The following is a 22,260-nucleotide window of genomic DNA, read 5'->3' on the forward strand; positions in this document are numbered from 1 at the left end:
CGGTGTACCCCACCTTCCTGTTTGCCGATCGCTACGCTACCATCGCATGCAATCGTTTAAAACTTAATGTAAACAGAATCATGGATGACTGGCCTGTCAAGCACCACTCATGACACCTACCAATTCTTTATTGTTATTTCTGCCGACTGAAACCCGATTTTGACTCATAACTAAACGATCAAATGGATGACGATATATCCGCACAATACAGGGGTGTGGTGGAAGCAAGCCCTCTGGTTGGTTGATGCTTGTTAAGGAGACATTTACAACTGATGCTTTCTTTTGAGAAGCCATTGCTCGAAAAAAACATTTTTACATTTCCATGTCAAGCAGTCAATGAAAGTAAAAATTCCCGCAATTTTATAAAGAATGTGAAGATTTAAAAGCGTTGACCAATCACAGGGCTTGCTTCGACAACATCCCTGTTGTGTGCGGACATATCGTCATCCATTTCTGTCAAGATCGTTTAGTTTAGAGTCAAAATCCAGTATCTGTCGATTTGCAGAAATAACAATAAAGAATTGGTAGGTGTCATGAATGGTGCTCGATAGGCCAATCATCCATGATTATGTTTACATTAAGTTTTAAACAATTGCATGCAATGGTACCGTAGCGATTGGCAAAGCAGGCGGGTAGGGTGCACCGGAGTGTCTGGCCTTGTCATGATGTATTGTACTGTGAAGCTTTTTGAATTGGGGGTCATCTCAAAAACAATATTTTTTTCATCTCTAATCCTCGCAAAGACATGAGGGTTGCAGGTTGCAGGGTGGACTGGTCCGCTAGTCTGATATACAATGAGTCTATGTGTAGCCTTGGCCCACCCCACTCGATTATAATCTACAATGAATACTGGCAGTATGAGATACAGGTGAATACAACATGAGGACAGGCACATCCTACACAAACACTGGCATTATGTTAATGGAGGCCAGGACTTTTTAATGCTGTGGTTACATTGTTGATGACACCTGACAATGTTGGACTTGATATCGTGCTAAATTTGGATGACGATAAGATCGATGACGTTGTGTTGGCAACTGTTGTTGTCAATGTGGACAATGTTTGCATTGGCCTCTCTGTACTTTCATTGCTATTCAATCTATTAATAGCATCAATGGACCCGACTAAAGTTCTGCAACAAATTATAAGAAATATTTTAATATACGGACAGATTTCAAATACAGCAACACATCAAACAGACAACCAGAGTTACAGTGTTACGTTTTGAAAAAGGCACAGTCCAGTAAGCTGTGTAAATAAATACTTAAAAACTTACAGTTACGGAAACGTTGCCGAATGACAGGTTTATGACATGGAGGTGTTGATACAGGACATGGTGGTGTCAGTACAGGACATGGTGGTGTTGATACAGGACATGGTGGTGTCGTTACAGGACATGGTGGTATCAGTACAGGACATGGTGGGTGTCAGTACAGGACATGGTGGTGTCAGTACAGGACATGGTGGTGTCAGTACAGGACATGGTGGTGTTGGTACAGGACATGGTGGTGTCAGTACAGGACATGGTGGTGTCAGTACAGGACATGGTGGTGTCGGTACAGGACATGGTGGAGTCAGTACAGGACATGGTGGGTGTCAGTACAGGACATGGTGGTGTCGGTACAGGACATGGTGGTGTCAGTACAGGACATGGTGGTGTTGGTACAGGACATGGTGGAGTCGGAACAGGACATAGGACATGGTGGCAGTCAGTACAGGACATGGTGGTGTTGGTACAGGACATAGTGGTGTTGGTACAGGACATGGTGGAGTCAGTACAGGACATGGTGGTGTCAGTACAGTACAGGACATGGTGGTGTCAGTACAGGACATGGTGTGTCAGTACAGGACATGGTGGTGTGTCAGTACAGGACATGGTGGTGTCGGTACAGGACATGGTGGAGTCAGTACAGGACATGGTGGTGTATCAGTACAGGACATGGTGGTGTGTGGTACAGGACATGGTGGTGTCAGTACAGGACATGGTGGTACAGTACAGGACATGGTGGTGTCAGTACAGGACATGGTGGTGTTGGTACAGGACATGGTGGTGTCAGTACAGGACATGGTGGTGTCAGTACAGGACATGGTGGTGTTGGTACAGGACATGGTGGAGTCAGTACAGGACATGGTGGGTGTCAAGTACAGTACAGGACATGGTGGTATTGGTACAGGACATGGTGGTGTCGGTACAGGACATGGTGGTGTCAGTACAGGACATGGTGGTGTTGGTACAGGACATGGTGGAGTCAGTACAGGACATGGTGGTGTTGGTACAGGACATGGTGGTGTCAGTACAGGACATGGTGGTGTTGGTACAGGACATGGTGGTGTCAGTACAGGACATGGTGGTGTGGGTGGTACAGGACATGGTGGTGTTGGTACAGGACATGGTGGAGTCAGTACAGGACATGGAGGTGTTGATACAGGACATGGTGGTGTCAGAACAGGACATGGGTGGTGTTGGTACAGGACATGGTGGTGTCAGTACAGGACATTGAGGTGTTGGTACAGGACATGGTGGAGTCAGTACAGGACATGGTGGTGTCAGTACAGGACATGGAGGTGTTGATATAGGACATGGTGGAGTCAGTACAGGACAGGACATGGTGGGGTGTCAGTACAGGACATGGTGTTGGTACAGGACATGGTGGTGTCAGTACAGGACATGGTGGTGTTGGTACAGGACATGGTGGTGTTGGTACAGGACATGGAGGTGTTGATACAGGACATGGTGGGTGTCAGAACAGGACATGGTGGTGTCGGTACACAGGACATGGTGGTGTCAGTACAGGACACGGTGTTGTTGGTACAGGACATGGTGGTATTGAAGTACAGGACATGGTGGGTGTCAGTACAGGACATGGTGGGTGTCAGTACAGGGCCATGCCATACTGGTGGTGTCATTGGAGGTCATGATGCTACAAGTAAAGGTTACGGGTGATCTGGTGGAAACAGGACGAGGACTTTGTGAAACAGGGCTCAGTACAGGACATGGTGGGTGTCAGAAAGTACAGGACATGGTGGTGGTAAGAACAGGACATGGTGGTGTCGATACAGGACATGGTGGTGTCAGTAAGTACAGGAGCATGGTGGGTGTCAGTACAGGACATGGTGGTATCAGTACAGGACATGGTTGGTGTCAGTACAGGACATGGTGGAGTGTCAGTACAGGACATGGTGGTGTCATGGTACAGGACATGGTGGTGTCCAGTACAGTAAGTACAGGACATGGTGGTGTCAAGTACAGGACATGGTGGACATGGTGTCAGGACATGGTGGTAGTGTCAGTGTGGGTACAGGACATGGTGGTGTCAGTACAGGACATGGTGGTGTCAGTACAGGACATGGTGTCACACAGGACATGGTGGGTGTCAGTACAGGACATGGTGGGTGTCAGTACAGGACATGGTGTGGTGGTGTCAGGTACAGGACATGGTGTCAGTGGACATGGTGGTCAGTACAGGACATGGTGGAGTCGGTACAGGACATGGTGGGTGTCAGTACAGGACATGGTGGGTGTCAGTACAGGACATGGTGGACATAAGTGTCAGTACAGGACATGGTGGTGTCAAGTACAGGACATGGTGGGTGTAAGTACAGGACATGGTGGGTGGGTGTCAGTACAGGACATGGTGTTGTCAGGACATGGTGGTGTCGGACAGGACATGACATGGTGTCAGTACATGGTGGGGTGTCAGTACAGGACATGGTGGGTGTCAGTACAGGACATGGTGGAGTGTCAGTACAGGACATGGTGGGTGTCAGTACAGGACATGGTATAATGCAGGACATGGTGGTACAGGACATGTCATTATTGAGCATGGTGGTCGTTACAGTGTCAGTACAGGACACAGTAGAAAATGCGCTTGGTACAGGACATGCGGTGCAGGACATGATGGTGTCAGTGGACATGAGTAGTACAAGACATGGTGGGTGTCAGTACAGGACATGGTGGTGTCAGTACAGGACATGGTGGGTGTCAGGTACAGGACATGGTGGTGTCAGTACAGGACATGGTGGTGTTCGGTACAGGACAGTGGTATCAGTACAGGACATGGTGGAGCTAGTACAAGACATGGTGGGTGTCAGTACAGGACATGGTGGTGTTGGTACAGGACATGGTGGGTGTCAGTACAGGACACATTGTCGGTACAGGACATGCCATTACAGCTGTACTAAGGACTTACCCAATTACGCCAATGGCAATGAGTGCAATGTCTGTCAACTTCTGTGTCCATGATAGAGATCTGAAACACAGACATGGTTGAAGTTGATCAACAAAATCACAGTAAACATGTGAGTTGGGTATATTGCTGCCGAAAACAGTATCCTGGGATAGCAAGGCAATTTATTGTGGGCGCAAATATTGCGAGAGTAAGTTTGTGACACTATGGATACAGTTGGCTCTATGCCGTTGTCTATAGTTTTGAACTGAACTATTATAGTTGAAGCATGAGGATGCACAGAGATAAACCAAACATCATTACCTTTAGATGTAGAATTCAGGACTAACTTTCTGCTTTACTGGTAGTGGGTGGACTGACTGACTGAGTTTGGTTTTAAGCTGCTTTTAGCAATATTCCAGCAACATCACAGCGGGGGACACCAGAAAGGGGCTTCACACATTGTACCCATGTGGGGATTCGAACCTGGGTCTTCGGCGTGATGAGCCAACGCTTTAACCACTAGGCTACCCCACTGCCTCGGTAGTGGGTGGAAATCAAATCTATAATGACCTGTGAACGTCACTGAAAGTTCTCTACCATGGCTAACTGAGGGGAAACAAGTACCTTGATGTTTAGAGACTATTAAAATGGGTTGTTTATTTCTCAAACAGGTCACATTTCATTATCCATTCAGTGTGTTATTATCCATAATTCCATGCAGCAAAAAGAGGGATTTAAATTTATTTCCTTATATGTTGTTTCAATTCAATGACATGACTCAAAACATACCACAGGTGCATTGAGAGGCCAAACTAACATTTGCGATTATATGTTCATTGTCCCTGGGTATTATACTATTCACACTTTGCTAAGGATCAAATCACTGATTCCACAGAAAACTATGATGTGAGGTCTAATTTGGTTTAAATATCTAAGCTTATTATTAATTTTTGTTACCCTTAGCAAAGTGTGAGTAGTATAGTTTCTGTCACACCAGTTGCAACCTTGTTTCCACAGCTAATGTTTGCATAGTGATAGTGTAACCAGCATGAATTGCCTGTCTGGGGTGTAGCAAGATTTTGGAGTTTCTACTAGCATGGCACATGAAGAGTTAAATGCTGTACACTGAGCAACAGGTGCACATATGAAGCACTTCAACGTTTGCTGATGCCTGAGTCCAGACACAGACACCAGTGACCTATCATTTTGTGACTGCATTTACACGAACACAGAGGTTTATATGTGTTTGAAATATGCCAGCACATCATACATGGTTGACATGTTTCCATATTTTTTCAATAATAATTCCTGAAGTATACAGAAACTATTTCACAGATAGCTGATGTGGCGAGACATTACTTACTGGTTGAATATCCTGAGGTGGAAGATGCCGGGCAGGATGAAGGCCAGGAGGGTACAACAGCTGGCACCCACCAGGGCCATGAGGTTAGCGAAGTTGGGGATCATCATGACGACAACACCCGTACACAGCACCATACACGCTCGCAGGATGTTCTGAAAGTACAAGTGGGCGCAATCAATTCCAGGAGGCCATGGGAAATTATCTGAACAATTCCTAATACTAACCTGGGTCGCGATCCCCAAAGCATTCGTAGCATAAGCCTATGACAAACTATAGAGTTACGACAGGTCGTAACGTTACGATTGCTTTGTGGATCAGACTCTGATTCTGATTTTTTTCTTTTGGGTCCTGATTACATGATATAAGCCAGTGTATGAAATAAGCCAAAAATCCAGCCAGACATCATGGCTGGTAACTTCAAAATATGGCAAATTAACTCTGATGTATGGAACATCTAAAACTTTTACCAGACCATCGGGCTGGCTAGCTGTAAATTTAGACCATCCGTCAGAAATCTAGACCGTCTCGGTCGGTCGGACGGGCCTCATTTCATACACTGTATAAGCTGTTCTCAGGTTTCTAGCAGCAATGTAAATGTGAGATGAATTAACGTTGCATTCAAGATTACTGCACTTCAATAGCATTGTGCATGTACATATGTGAATGGGTGTGGCTGCATGTACTAGCAACGACCAGTTTACAGTGCTAGCCCTCTCATATACCATGATACAGTTTAAACATAGATACTTCTCTCTGTTTACTGACTCCAAGGCAACCAGTTCTTATTTCATCCCCTTAATGCCACGTGCCATAAAAACAAGCACAATCTTATAATATATTTTGGTATGATGTGGCCAAGGATCAAACCTCCACCATTCTGCTACCTGGCAGACACTTTATCCATTAGACTACAAAGACAGTCCAACAGTAAAGAGAGACAGTGGTTTACAATTTCCAGCTCACAATCTCAGCTGCAGTACCTTGCAGTAATTTCTTGCAAATGTTCATTCACAAATTAACTCGCCATTTTGGTCAGTCAACATAGCTGCGGGTATACCACAAGAAGTTTTTTAGAGTGTAGCAGGGCGTGGAGTCACCTCACAGATGACGTACTTACCATGTCAGCTTGGGCGCCAATGTAGGAGTCATAAAATTTTGAGTCCCATGCTTGGATTCGAACCACGGACCTTCTGATCCGAAGATGGACGTCTTGTCCACATGACCAAAGAGGTTAACCCCGTCAGTAAGCTGACATGGTATGGATGTCATCTATGAGATGACTCCATGCCCTGCTACACTGACAAGGTAAGGATGTCATCTATGAGATGACTCCATGCCCTGCTACACTGACAAGGTAAGGATGTCATCTATGAGATGACTCCATGCCCTGCTACACTGACAAGGTAAGGATGTCATCTATGAGATGACTCCATGCCCTGCTACACTGACAAGGTAAGGATGTCATCTATGAGATGACTCCACATCCTGCTACACTGACAAGGTAAGGATGTCATCTATGAGATGACTCCATGCCCTGCTACACTGACAAGGTAAGGATGTCATCTATGAGATGACTCCACATCCTGCTACACTGACAAGGTAAGGATGTCATCGATGAGATGACTCCATGCCCTGCTACACTGACAAGGTAAGGATGTCATCTATGAGATGACTCCATGCCCTGCTACACTGACAAGGTAAGGATGTCATCTATGAGATGACTCCATGCCCTGCTACACTGACAAGGTAAGGATGTCATCTATGAGATGACTCCATGCCCTGCTACACTGACAAGGTAAGGATGTCATCTATGAGATGACTCCACATCCTGCTACACTGACAAGGTAAGGATGTCATCTATGAGATGACTCCATGCCCTGCTACACTGACAAGGTAAGGATGTCATCTACGAGATGACTCCACATCCTGCTACACTGACAAGGTAAGGATGTCATCTATGAGATGACTCCATGCCCTGCTACACTGACAAGGTAAGGATGTCATCTATGAGATGACTCCATGCCCTGCTACACTGACAAGGTAAGGATGTCATCTATGAGATGACTCCACATCCTGCTACACTGACAAGGTAAGGATGTCATCTATGAGATGACTCCATGCCCTGCTACACTGACAAGGTAAGGATGTCATCTATGAGATGACTCCATGCCCTGCTACACTGACAAGGTAAGGATGTCATCTATGAGATGACTCCATGCCCTGCTACACTGACAAGGTAAGGATGTCATCTATGAGATGACTCCATGCCCTGCTACACTGACAAGGTAAGGATGTCATCTATGGGATGACTCCATGTATGCCCTGCTACACTGACAAGGTAAGGATGTCATCTATGAGATGACTCCATGCCCTGCTACACTGACAAGGTAAGGATGTCATCTATGAGATGACTCCATGCCCTGCTACACTGACAAGGTAAGGATGTCACCTATGAGATGACTCCATGCTCTGCTACAAGAGCATCCAGCTATCATGACTCCTGGAGTTTACCATCAACATATGACAGTCTTAGCACTACAGACACTTTGTTACACAGGACAGCCATTTTAACCATCTAATCACCTTGGCTTGTTGTAGCTTAAAAGAATGGTTACTAGGGACAACTTCTAGGTCAAGAAACAAGGAAAGACTAAATGACACACAGCTGAATGGTGAACTCACCCCTTTCCAATAGTTCTTATCTGCATCTGTGATTGTGTATCGCTCTAGGATCTTCATCACAGGAAACATCATCACTGAAACACACAACCAAACAGTTAGTCAGATCCCACAGGAGTAGATCTATCATAGACTGACTGACTGAGTTTGGTTTTACGCTGCTTTTAGCAATATTCCAGCAACATCACGGCGGGGGACACCAGAAAGGGGCTTCACACATTGTGCCCATGTGGGGATTCGAACCCGGGTCTTCGGCGTGACGAGCCAACGCTTTAACCATTAGGCTACCGCAACGCCCCAGATCTATCATAGAGCTGGGCATGACACTGTAGAGTATGTAATACTACATATGCATACTGCTCAGCCTACACCATGTCCATTAAGACTTCTGACATCTGATTGGTGAGAACAATATGTTGGTACTGGTATGCGATTTCATTCATTGATAAGGTATAACAAAACACTGCAGCCCTCTTGTAATCTAAATGTAGGAATCTGCTTTCTGCTCACCAGCTATTCTTACAATTATCTACAAATAAAGCAACGAACATGAGTAACTTTAATTAGGGCTACTTTAGAGTTCCTTTACAAAAATACACAAAGCTACTTTGTACATGGGTTACTATCCATAGGGAAGAATTTTTCTAAGAGCTACTAGCCACTTGTTGTACTTTCCACAAAAGTTCCTCTACACAGGGGCAAACTAGTCATAAGTGTTACTTTCAAAAAGGGCTGCTAACTCCCACATGGGCTACTATCTACTGGGGAGAAATTCTACAAGAGCTACTAGCCACTTGGGGAACTTCCCACAAGCGTTCCTTTACACAGGGGCAACTATCCACAAGAGCTTATTTAAAAAAGGCTACTATTCCCAAGTCTACTTTCTACATGTGCTACTATGCAATGGAGTGAATTTCTACAAAAGCTACTTTTCACAAAGTACTTTCTTCAGAGGCTACTATCCACAGATGATACTTTTGAAATTGGCTACTATCCACAAAGCTACTCTTATGACTTCAGTATACTTGACTACTATACACCATATCAAGAGGTCTACTCACCAGGATATGTACAGTACAAGGCTATACAGAGGAAGGACTTGACTATCATACTGAAGTCTATAGATTGACCTGAAACATGCTGGCTACTATATGCTATGTCTAGAGGGCTACTCACCAGGATATGTACAGTACAAGGCTATACAGAGGAAGGACTTGACTATCATACTGAAGTCTATAGATTGACCTGAAACACGCTGGCTACTATACTGCTATGTCTAGAGGGCTACTCACCAGGATATGTACAGTACAAGGCTATACAGAGGAAGGACTTGACTATCATACTGAAGTCTATAGATTGACCTGAAACACGCTGGCTACTATAATGCTGTGTCGCTATGTCTAGAGGGCTACTCACCAGGATATGTACAGTACAAGGCTATACAGAGGAAGGACTTGACTATCATACTGAAGTCTATAGATTGACCTGAAACACGCTGGCTACTATACTGCTATGTCTAGAGGGCTACTCACCAGGATATGTACAGTACAAGGCTATACAGAGGAAGGACTTGACTATCATACTGAAGTCTATAGATTGACCTGAAACACGCTGGCTACTATATGCTATGTCTAGAGGGCTACTATACGCTATGTCTAGAGGGCTACTCACCAGGATATGTACAGTACAAGGCTATACAGAGGAAGGACTTGACTATCATACTGAAGTCTATAGATTGACCTGAAACACAAACCAAACATCTGAGCACTGAGGAAACAGACACATCATCAAACTGATGCCACACATGTACGTTTGACATTAACTTCAACAACTTATTGATTATTACAGAGCATAAACACATTTTCATGGAAGGGTAATAACTCCATTGTGATGTCATTCTTACCTTTAGGTAAATTCAGGGTAATTATCTGATTTGTCTCTGGTCCAAACGACTGAAACATAAGGAGATAATGACAGGTACTGAAGCTCACTTTACATTTACAACAGTTGGTAAGGAGCAATTAGTGTAACACTGCATTGAAGATTTTAACACTTATATAGCAATGTGAGTGAGTGAGTGAGTTTGGTTTTACGCCGCTTTTAGCAATATTCCTGCAACATCACCAGAAATGGTCTCCACACATTGTACCCATGTTGGGAATCGAACCTGGGTCTTCGGCATGACAAGCGAATGCTTTGACCACTAGGCTACCCGACCGCCCTATATAGCAATGTGTATGCACGTATGAATGTGTGTGATTGCTTGCTCTACCCTAGACAGGTTTTGATAGTGCCTGTCAATGAAAATACCATGCCACAGTTTAACATGGATTCCACACTCAGACACATCATACCATGAACTGACCAGGCCTTATATTTCCTTAATGCGGAACACCAGGCAAGGTAACAAGGAAACATTTTTAATGTCTCATGCTATGATATGGCTATGGATTGAATGACAGGCAATGGTCTCTCTGCAGATGCTCTATACACCAGGCAGTGGAGTTGGTCCTAGGGCAGCGAGTGAGTCAGATTTTACACTGTTTCTGACTATACTCCAACTACTAAAACTCATCAGAATTTCCACGCAGAGATGAACTCGACAAGACAATTCTAAAGGCAGCCTCAGTGCTTCCAATGACATAAAGAGATTGCCCTGTTTGTACTGTCTGTGAAACTGATATACCGGTATTCAAATGAACACAGGTTTGATAGCAAATGGACATGGAATATCAGAACAAGCAGCACTGATGAATCAGAGTGGTGGATTTAGATTAACGCCGCTTTTTAGCAATATTCCAGCAATATCACAACAGGGAACACCAGATATGGGCTCCATGCATTGTGCCAATGTGGGGAATCAATCCTGGGTCTTCGGTGTGATGAGCGAACACTTTAACCACTTGGCTACCCCACCACCCCACTGATGAATCAGAATTGTACGTAAAGAAATATAACTCACCAAATACCCACACGCTCCAAAAGATATATATAGGGAGGTTACAATAACCATCGTTGTTATAAAAAATCTGAAATGTAAAAGTGCAAAAAAGAGTGGATAAAGTTTAGTCAATGTCAAGGACAGTTACATAATTAGTCATTTCAATACACCAAAAGGGAGGGTCGTCATTTTAAACTCATAAGATTTAACATCACGTGATCATTGCACCAAGATAGCATGTGTGTGTATGTCCCGTTAATTACATGGGCGCATTGCACAAAGTAAACTTAGCACTGCGATGTTTTACATCTTAGCCTTGGGATTGAACCCAGACATTACTTTCTCCAATCAGACACTGCATCCACTGGACCATAGAGAACTGACTGATTGAGTTTGGTTTTATGCTGCTTTTAGCAATATTCCAGCAACATCACGGTGGGGGACACCAGAAATGGGCTTCACACATTGTGCCCATGTGGGGATTCAAACCCGGGTCTTCTGTGTGACGAGCCAATGCTTTAACCACTAGGCTACCCCACGGCCCCTGACCATAGAGAAAGAGATGTTACATCCGATGGTATTATTCCAGGGAATCATTACAGTTCAATTGGTAAAATTCTTTAAAAGAGAGGTGACAGTACAGAGATCAATTCCTCAAAGACTGCTTACTTTCTAAATTTATGTCGGACCTCTACAGCTAACGAAGATTCCAGAGAAAGGATCATACCAGCACCCTGAAAGAAAACAGAAACCACGTGCGAGTAGGCCAGTCAGCGGGTAAATGTTGTCGAGTCAATATTCCAGCTGTATCGTTACAGCCCTGCAATCCTCTTTCAGTCACCTCATACAATCAAGAGACCCATTGTGTCCATCTGATATTCTTTCAATCACTTGACACAAAGAAGAGTAAGTGAGTGAGTTTGGTTTTACGCTGCTTTAAGCAATATTCCAGCAATATCATGGTGGGGGACACCAGAAATGGGCTTCACACATTGTACCCATGTGGGGAATCGAATCCGGGTCTTCGGCGAGACGAGCAAATGCTTTAACCACTAGGCTATCCCACCGCCCGACACAAAGAAGAGAACCACTGTGTACATCTGATATTTTTCAGTCACCACACAGCAGCAAGAGGCCCATCATCCTCAATAGTTCAGTGTGGAATATTTCCATTTTGTTAGGATTCACATCTCTTTCATATTTGCCACCATATGATATGGAAGTGGCATCCCCATTTGTACCTTCAGACGTCTCTCATTCACAAGAATAATTTAAACGACAAAGTACATAATACAGTGAGTTTAGTTTTATGCCGCTTTTCTCAATATTCCAGCAATAACACGGCGGGGGACACCAGAAATGGGCTTCACAGATTTGTACCCATGTGGGGAATTGAACCCGGGTCTTCAGCGTGACAAACGAATACTTTAACCACTAGGCTACCCCACCGCCCCCAACATAATGTGGAGATAGGACACAAATTATAAACAAAGACAGCTACCCATTGTGTCCATCAAGTTCTCTTTCTATCACGTCACACAAGCTAGCCAAGATACAACTAGGGAATGGTTGTTTTTTGTTGTTGTTTGATGTTCAACACTGCACTCCATATGGCAGCAACCTGTAAATAATCGAGTCTGGACCAGACAATCCAGTGATTGACATCATGAGCATCAATCTATGCAATTGGGATGCGATGACATGTGTCAACCAAGACCAGCCGATAGTCGCCTCATACGACAAACTGAAGACCAATCCTAACAGGATCTTCACGGGTACAAGTAGGGAGTACATACCTCATAACAGTAGATCGCTATGGCTAGGAAGAAGGGAAATCCTCGTATTGACATATTCTTCGGGTGAATCCTAAACAGACAAAGACAGACATTAGGATAATCTACACACAGCTGAAGCAGGAGCAGGTACACTGATGGCTGAAACAATATATGTGAGAATGAGTTGGGTATGAAGGCCCTTTGAACAATATCCCAAGTGTATCTGGCATGCCAGCTTCATGTGGGATGAGAACTTAAAGTGATGCATGTCTCAGATATGTACTGAAGTGAATGTGTATGGTGCTGACAAACCAAGAATCTTAATCGGGGAGAACCTGGATTCAAACCTGCGATTATAGCAACACAACTCTGCTGCAGATGTCTGGGTGACATGTGCCTCCAAAACTAAATGTGACCATGTTGTGAAACTAAATGTGGACATGTTGGAAAACTAAATGTGAACATGTTATGAAACGAAGTGTGAATATGATGTGAAACCAAGTGTGAACATGATGTGAAACTATGTGTGAACATGTGAAACTCAACGGCCCAGTTGATGTCAACAGGCATAAGTAAGGTGTGATCATGAAAGAGCTTTGTTTCTGAAATGGCAATAAAAACAGTAAAATCTGAACAAAGAGTGTTTAATGACATTATAGGGTATAGGAAGCCTAAAATGCTCCAGAATTAAGGTTCTGTAAGACTAAGAGGGCATGCCTTGTTAATGAAAGTACTTTCTATGCATTGTGTTAATATAACATGTATATCTAACTAGGGTGTCAACTGTATGTGTGAGGGGAAGTGGGTTGATTGTGGGATTTGAATCCACAACGTCCTGATGTAGACAAGGGACATAACTCTCCACAACAGTTGCTTGAGAGCAACAGAAAGTGAGTCAAGACAACATTATTATATTACTACTTAGGCTTCATGTTAGTATAGAAAATGAGGAATAAAGCAAAAATTAATCATGGAAAAATGCCCAAATATTGCATGAATTAGTCTTTTGCTATGAAAATGATAAAATAAAGTTACACGCAAAGATTTTTACTCTTGAGAAAATTTACAGATAATAGAATCCTGTACCTATAATCAGATATTTTTTAACTGTATGTTAGCAACCTAACATGTCCCACCAACAACCACCGCCACCACCACCACCACCACCACCATCGCAGTCAACAGAAAACTCATCAAACATGCACATGCTCTCTCCTTGTCATGGTTGGTTACAAACACTGACTACATGCCATAATTTTTTCTCTGTCATTCTCGTCAGTCCCTGCTGAATATGAACTAAACTTACATACGAGGGTTAGGAAAGATAATTCCATGTTCGCTAAACCTGCTACAGAGTTATCGTCTGCTTAATGGTGACAGTGGCAGTCACAAGGAAATGCCACTTGTCCTTCCTGAAAGTTACTAGTCTTGGACTAAACTTATGTTTTAGTATTCAATTTACTTCACATTACTTCATATTTCACTGTCTAAATACTACTTTCCGGACAGCTGAAGAATCTCCTTGCATAAGTTGAAGTCTATATTGGTATGTACAGGATGGATGTCTTCCATTTTTTAAGTACTTTTCTTCACAATATACAGACATACATTACTGGCACTCAGCTGATGGATATATATATATCATTTTGATATTGCATCCTCCATGTATACTGCTCTACAAATGTTAGAGAAAATACACACCGCAGTGGTGCATACACTGACTCAGTTACCATGGATAGTTAACAGAATGGAATGAACACATTTAGCTGCTTCATTTAAAATTAACATTTACCATTCTTGATTTTCACTATCATATATTCAGTCATTCCATTACGATAAATATCATGGACCCATTTGATATCGTGGCCTGTTTCGGAGTGACCTCCTCCCTATATCTTATCTCTCATGAGGTCGGAACCAATCAAACTTGGTCTACTGAATATCAGGCATAGGTCTACATATGGAATCGAATCATTGTCCGAGTAAGCCCTTGAAATATTAGAATAAAAACAAGCATTCAGATGAATATTGCAGTTTGATCAAAAATATTTCCAGTTAGGGCCAGACCAATTTTATTTCTTGTTTTACGGATTTTTGTCCTCAGAAAACCTAAATGCAGGAGTGAAAAAAATAAAAAATAAAAATCACCAAAGTAATATTCCTTTTATATATTAAAAGTATTTTATATTTGGTAATTTATGAAGTGTATATGGGTAAAAAAACAATGAAAACAATTTTCTTTTGTAAGTTTACATTTTTGGCCAATAAAAACATGAGGATTCTATTTTTTGAGTGGGGAAAATTAACTTATTTTTTTTCTTTCTTATTCTTGAAAAAATACGACCGGCAGATCCGTAAAACAAGAAATAAAATTGGTCTGGCCTAGAGGCATAATTCAATATGAACTAAGTATGAATGGTTCCAGAATATTTATCATGACAGATTGCTGATGTGAAGTCCTGGAAAATCAAGGATGGACATAAACGTGAATACACATGTAATGAGAAGAGAAAAAGTATGACACTGATGAGTATCCTTATCTAAAGTTGAACATCAAAGCCTTGGCGGGAGGATATGATCAGCTGCTAATGAAATACAAATGTATGTAATTGTAAATACTCAAATTGCTGTAAATGATCAGTTTAGGCTTAACTTAACAAGATAAATAAACCCTAATCACAAAGGTCCTGATAAGTTTACCATGTTGGATATTTTGTTTCTGTAAAACGCACCAAATATATCACTGATTAATCTGTAAGTGTTTGAGTACAAATACACGTAAAAGGTTTCAAACCCCCAATGGTATAAATCCACTAAAATTAGTAGACCACACTTACGACTTACTGTGATCCACGTGAGGCAGAGAACGGACATATACAATTTAGATATCACAAGAAGCAGCATTTTCAAGTGGAATCATCCGTCCACTAATGGGTTGAATGTTGTGAAAATACCCAATAGACTCGACCTAAAGGAGTAAATATATCCAATACCAACAGAAAACTATCAATATCTAATGTGAATGATAAACTTTCTTAGGCATTGAATATTTACTCACACGTTACCTGCAAAACTGAGTAACCATGGTAACTATTCATCGTAACTATCCATGCCAGCTATCAAAATTATTCTACAAACAAAGTATTATACAAACTACCATGCATCTAACAATTGAATCTCAAACAAAGATAGCTTCGAATACAACCCCATTCTCTTCCCACAGAGGTTACTTGTCATATCTTCCTACGAACCTCTGTTCTTATACGGCCATATTTCCCGGTTCTCGTAAAATCCCCTAGCGGCAAAAGATCGCAACACGAATTATCTCCCTTCTTTCTATCCAATCAGAACACGTGTTACATCGACTTAGATTCAACTTGACTAACACAAGCAAATGTGGGGACACAAATATCCCCCATCTGCCGGGGACTTGTGTTGATGTTACACACAAGACGTTTAATGGCTAGCTTGTCCGTTGTCAACGAGGGCGATGGAGACGCCACTGATCCGCCATAACATGACTGAGTTCTGTCTAGAAGAAACGTTTGCGCATCGCGTAGGGGAAGAAGTATAGTTTTCTCGAAGCATACGGAAATTACCGAGGCCTTGCGAATGATCACTTTTGAAACAACGTCGCTGATGGCACAACTAAATCTGATTGCCTCCAATCACAAGTCCTGAATGCTCACACCATGAAATGGCCGTATTAGAACAGAGGTTACATAGGAAGATATGACAGGAGTAACCTCTGTGGGAAGAGAATGATACAACCCAAGTCTATTGTGTTTACGCATGTTTCACAGAATTCATTAACTGTGGCAGCATTTCATTAAAACTATCCATGCCAGTTATCAAAAGTATTCTACAAACTAACATGCATCTAACAATTGAGTATCATGAACAAAAATGGTGTTAGCAAACAGTTCAAACGTACTGTGCTCAAGTTAAGATCTACGGCTCAACTGAATGAATACATGTTATTTTAATGGAAGAAAATCCATTTGAAAATCTGCATACGTTATATTGCTGCAGCTATACTGTGGTCAGTGCATTCCCAACACCTTTGTTTTCGGGACTTGAACTAGCTAGTGCTGCGAGGAGTTACCTCCCTTTAACATAACCCGACACCAGCGTCATAATGGGGATTTTACCTGAAGACCTCATCAAGACATTTGTGAGAGGGAACCATATGCCCATCCTCATTACAGTATCTGCAAATAGGACTTGGGCATTATAGGCAGTTGTTAGGGAAATACTGTTTTTATAATACAGTTGTTAGGGAAATACTGTTTTTATAATACAGTTTGTATCTATTGTTACATTCTGTCTGTGGTTTAACACCACACTCAGCAATATTCCAGTCATATATAATTGAGCTGGGGCTCCTTTCATGAGGCAACCTTACTAAGGTTAACCTTAACTCCCATTCTTTAACACTGCACTAAGGTTACCTTAGTGCTTTGTGAAAGGAGGCCCTGGACCAGACAATCCACTGACTGATCTTAGATCCACAATGTCAGAATCAGTCAGTGAGTGAATGATGTACAATTGTAAACTATTTACTTATATCTCAGCTGTCCATAAACAATTGAAATCTAAACCAAACAAACCAGTGATTGATAGCATAACCAATGAAGCATGACAACTGGGCCAAAATGTCATAAAATTGGATATGTCCATTGCCTGACCACCCAATCAAGGAAGCCCTAAATCCATTGAAGCTTGTGGTAATGTGAGGAATCAAACCAAGGTCTAAAGTGTCACAAATGGAACACCTCCCTGGCTAAGCCACCATCTTGATGTATGCAGCTGTATGAGAAAGCAGTATTTGTCTCCCTTGTTTAATTCTGTAGAATCATGGCCATTTGATCTTCTTAACCAATGTCCCACATCATCTCTTGCTCCTAGTGTTGCTTAGTACCCCTTGACAAAGCTTAACTTTCACTCTGAACAGCCACTTCATAACCATAAATGATCATTCTAATCTTACAAAAAGTCACTAAACAAACAATGGTGAAATGTGCAAATACTGGTTAACATTTAATTTGATTGGTTTGTTGCTAGATGCCACTCTCACTAATAGTCTACCTCTACGAGAGAGGTCTGTAAATATGGACCAAACAATCCAGTGACTGATATCATGAGCATCGATCTGTACAACTGGGATACAATGACATGAATCAACCAAGTCAACAAGTCTGACCACCCAATCTCCTTTGCCGCCTCTTTGAAGCATTGAAGAAGACCAATTCTGATCTTCAAGGGTCATTCGCTAAAAAATGGACTGTTTATATGGAGAATTAATGCCATTTTGGTCAACATTTAGTTGATATGACTACATTTAGTTTAGAGGAGCTCCCTAGTTCCAGATGGTCAAAGATATCAACTGCTTTGATGACATTTATGAATACTGACTTGGTTGTGATGGACCAGAGATTAAGACAACTAGGAAACAGCAACTGAGCCTGAAACTACAGACTTTCAACCCAAAACTAATATTCCAGCATTACAGGGATGTCAATCTGCATAACTACTTGCAGTGCCCTGGACGACAGACCCATGTGTTAGTTTTTATATTAAAGCTGTTGTGATTAAAGCTGTGCTGTCCATGCTATCGTAACAAGTATTACATGACCTTCAGTTCAAATACACACCTGGAAGAGCCAGCTGAAAACTAACAGAATTTAACAACAGAATCCATATGTAAAATCTTGAATTTGCAACCCTCAAGACTCAATGCCCATCTGAAACCAGATTTGCAGCATGATCACCCTAGCAGATGAGTTTTCTGTTAAATTGAAGAGCAATAAAAATGTTTTGGTAGACACGGTCATGAAGATGAGTGGATAGATTGTGAGATTGAAATTGAAATAACCAAAAAACATGTAAACAAAGCATAAAACAAAAAAGAATACTAACATGATGTTGCAATAACATACCCCGGAGTTAAACACTGTCCTCTCACATATGGAACACGAGGTACATTCTTATGGCGAGTTAACTGGTTGGCCCCCTAACTCAAAAGGAAACCTTTACGCTGCAACAAGTATTTGTTAATCCAGAGATTTGTCAATGCAGGCATTCTGATTTTTTGTTTTGTTTCTTGTTTAACACCCTGCTCAGCAATATACCGTAAATAATTGAGTCTGGACCAGACAATCCTGTGACTGACATCATGAGCATCGATCCACATAGGGATACAATGACATGTGTGAACTGAGTAATTAAATGTGATCACCAGATTCCATCACTCACCTGTAACATCATACATGCACGGCTCGATTTAAGAGATGTTAACCTACTTGCACCAGGTGCAACCTAAGCTAAAACCTAGTTGCACCAGCCAGATTTCAGTTGTACTGCTTTTATTATATTATGTAATGAAAGAAATATGCTACTGAATTATTTAGATGTTTTATTTAGTCGTTACCCACTCAAACATTGACTTGCACCTGGTGCAAGTTAGACTAATAACTAGGTTGCACTATGTAATACTGGGTTGCACCAGTGCAAATAACAAAGCACTGAAACAAGCCCTGACATTGGTTGCTGAAGAGCTGCAGGGTAAGTTAATATACTCATGTAGGGTATCACTGTACAGAGAGTTAGAGAGAGAGTCAATAGCATATCAGGGACATGAAAATAAGCTTCACAACATATACCCAGAGAGGTAGTGAAACTGTTAACTTCAGCCAGACAAGTTAATTTTTAACCACAAGGAACCCCAATCCCTCCACAAGAAAAGAATCAAAACCAAAGAAATAAACAAGAATATGACAGAGGACAGTGAAACTTCAGTGAAACGAAAACTGTAGTACACCCAGCCTAAATGTCGGTTACATGGGTACAACGTGTACAACAGCCTGGTCCAAGGGAGATAATTTGTTAGTATACCTAGTGTGACAATGGAGCAGGATCTCGAAAGTGACATAGCATCTACAGAACAAACATAGTAACTACAGTGCACGCTCACAGACCTGGGTTAAGGTAAAAATCACTAAGAATCATGAAAATTGAATAACTCAATAAATATATACATATTATCTCTTATATGATAAATTTAAATATGAAAATTTAATATCTTGTAGGGATGTTCCCTAAAGATCACTAAAGTACTGTCGGAAACGCTAGAAAAATGCTTTTTGACTTTTATTTAAAAATCAGAGATATTACAGTTAATTAAATAACAAATATCACTTTAAGAAACATCTACCTAATGTAGACCGAGGGAATAAATTTTGAGACATGCCCTGAAATGTGTTTTTTACATATGAAAATATCAGAAACTTGGGGTAGTGGAACATTATTTGATACAAACATTAACTGCCTGTGTTATGTCATCAGCATGCACGGTATCGACAGGTGAAATTGACACCTGAGCACAAGCTAGGGTGAGGGGTCATCTCAATACATTGTTTTCTTCATAATGTTGAATATGTGTACGTATAGTATACGTATAGTATTACATATAGTATTTTGCACACCAACGTGTGTGTGTTTGTTTAGAAATAAACATACAAATTATTGTGCATGAGAAAGAATCCCATCACTTGTGTTATTTTTTCGATTGATTGTAGAAATGTGCAACATTTTAATAAATGTTTTGCATGTCAACAGTATATTTCTTCTAAAAAATATGGATGTAATTCGGTCAACTTAATCCAGTTGTGAACATTGTCAAAGATTTAACGAAGTCACTGGTATAGCTACTTTAGAACAGATATATTGTCAGCGATGAGATCTGGCTTTGTCGAAGTAGAAACGGATGAGCAATGATAACTTTTTATCTTGTTGCTTATTTGCTGGAGAGTCAGTGCATGAAAATAATCAATTATTCAAAGTAAATTTATGATGGCTGAGTGAACGAGACTTAAACTTGATGCAAGTACAAATTTTATTCAACTATAACAGACATTGGAATGAAGACCAGTAGAACAATTAATCCGAACTGACGAGTCCTCATGCAATGGGATCACAACAGGTGTCACAACACTGATGTCCACTCCGTCACGTTGATGGTATTGGCGTTCAATGTCAAGGACGTGGTCCTCTGCCTTCTGCCACACTTCAGGGGTTATCCTGCTAAACGATGCATGGATCAACTCCTTCACTTGCGAGAGTTTGAAGGTAGTGTTGTTCCTCGCAACCAACCCGTTACAGTTTGCCCAGACAAGTTCGATTGAGTTCAGTTCACAATGTCTCACAGGTGAACGTAACACAACGTGACCGTGTTGAGCAGCCAGCACATCGGCCCTGTACTGAATGGGCTTCCTGTTCATGCGGATCTCCTCCAACAGCTGTATCTTTGTGTCTGCTGGTCTGTAGTGAACACCACACGATGTGAGGAAATCCTGCATCGTCTTCTTCAGGCTACTCATTGTCGGTGTGATGCTGCATGGTTCCCGCACATTATGGTAGCTGGCATTGTCCATCACTATGACAGTGGGCTGATAAAGATTGGGCAAAAGCTGATGTTCCATCCAATCCATGAAGACATCTCCGTTCATCTCCTGATGGTAATCTCCACTCGATTTCTTTGCCTCAAAGACAAACTCGCAACCGTCGATCAAACCTGTGTCCCGGCTTCCTGCATGAAGTACAATCATTCGGTTGCCCTTCCCAGATGGTACCACGGGGGTCTGTGGGTAACCACATATAGACAGTAGAATGGTTCTTGTTGACCCAAGTTTCATCCAGGTAAACTATCTGGAAGCCAAGGGCACGGTACTCTGCCACAGTTCTCAAGTAAGAGGATCTCATGGACACAATAGAGTACTTCTCCCTGAATACAACTCTGTCATCACCACGGGCTTTGTACTTGAACCCCATCTCATGGAGGGCAATGATGAGGGTGGTTTTGGAGACGTTGATACTGTCCTTAATTTCCTCTCTGATACTCCTACATGTAGGTGGAATCTTCTTCTCATAAAGTTTGTAGACCACCTGTCTAATCACTCCCTTGTCAAAGTTGTCAAGGATGTACTATTACATCCCGGTTTTGCTTTTGAGACGGTCCCTGTCTTGTCTGATTTGTTTACAATATTGTAAACTTGTTGGTAAGACATACCAACAGCTCTACAAATTCTGTAATAAACCCTCTCTAAACTAATGAAAGGTTTACCTCTGTCTTTCTCAAACACAAAATAACTTATAAACCTTTGCAACAATCAACTGCAAATCGTTGGCCATAGTGAACGCTGTGATAAAGATATGCATGCATGACGGGAAACTTATTTCTTAAGACGTAACATTTATCTTCATTTCTCTTCAATGAAGAAACGATAATTAAGAGAAGTAGCACAAACACTCAACATTTATTTGTTTAAGAAAAAC

At 41.8% G+C, this 22,260-nt stretch overlaps 1 protein-coding gene across 2 annotated transcripts in view; it reads right to left on the minus strand.

The window, feature by feature from the left end:
• Positions 1-259: 259 nt before the first annotated feature.
• Positions 260-22,260, minus strand: part of LOC124262896 (amino acid transporter AVT3B-like) — a 60,507-nt gene continuing 38,506 nt past the window's right edge. Inside the window, exons 9-18 of one of the 2 annotated variants that reach the window (XM_046697490.1) lie at positions 17,079-17,138; positions 12,949-13,018; positions 11,822-11,886; positions 11,174-11,240; positions 10,115-10,163; positions 9,883-9,951; positions 8,215-8,288; positions 5,533-5,684; positions 4,191-4,250; positions 260-1,132 (exon numbers count right to left, since the gene is read on the minus strand). In XM_046697490.1, the coding sequence (XP_046553446.1) occupies positions 919-1,132; positions 4,191-4,250; positions 5,533-5,684; positions 8,215-8,288; positions 9,883-9,951; positions 10,115-10,163; positions 11,174-11,240; positions 11,822-11,886; positions 12,949-13,018; positions 17,079-17,138 (880 nt within the window). In that variant the 3' untranslated portion in view covers positions 260-918. The remainder of the gene's footprint in view (positions 1,133-4,190; positions 4,251-5,532; positions 5,685-8,214; positions 8,289-9,882; positions 9,952-10,114; positions 10,164-11,173; positions 11,241-11,821; positions 11,887-12,948; positions 13,019-17,078; positions 17,139-22,260) is intronic. The other variant, XM_046697491.1, reaches the window with a different exon arrangement.

The sequence above is a fragment of the Haliotis rubra genome, unplaced genomic scaffold (genome assembly GCF_003918875.1).
Source record: "Haliotis rubra isolate DU_JTF1 unplaced genomic scaffold, ASM391887v1 Scf86, whole genome shotgun sequence".
In the NCBI taxonomy this organism is placed as follows: domain Eukaryota; kingdom Metazoa; phylum Mollusca; class Gastropoda; order Lepetellida; family Haliotidae; genus Haliotis; species Haliotis rubra.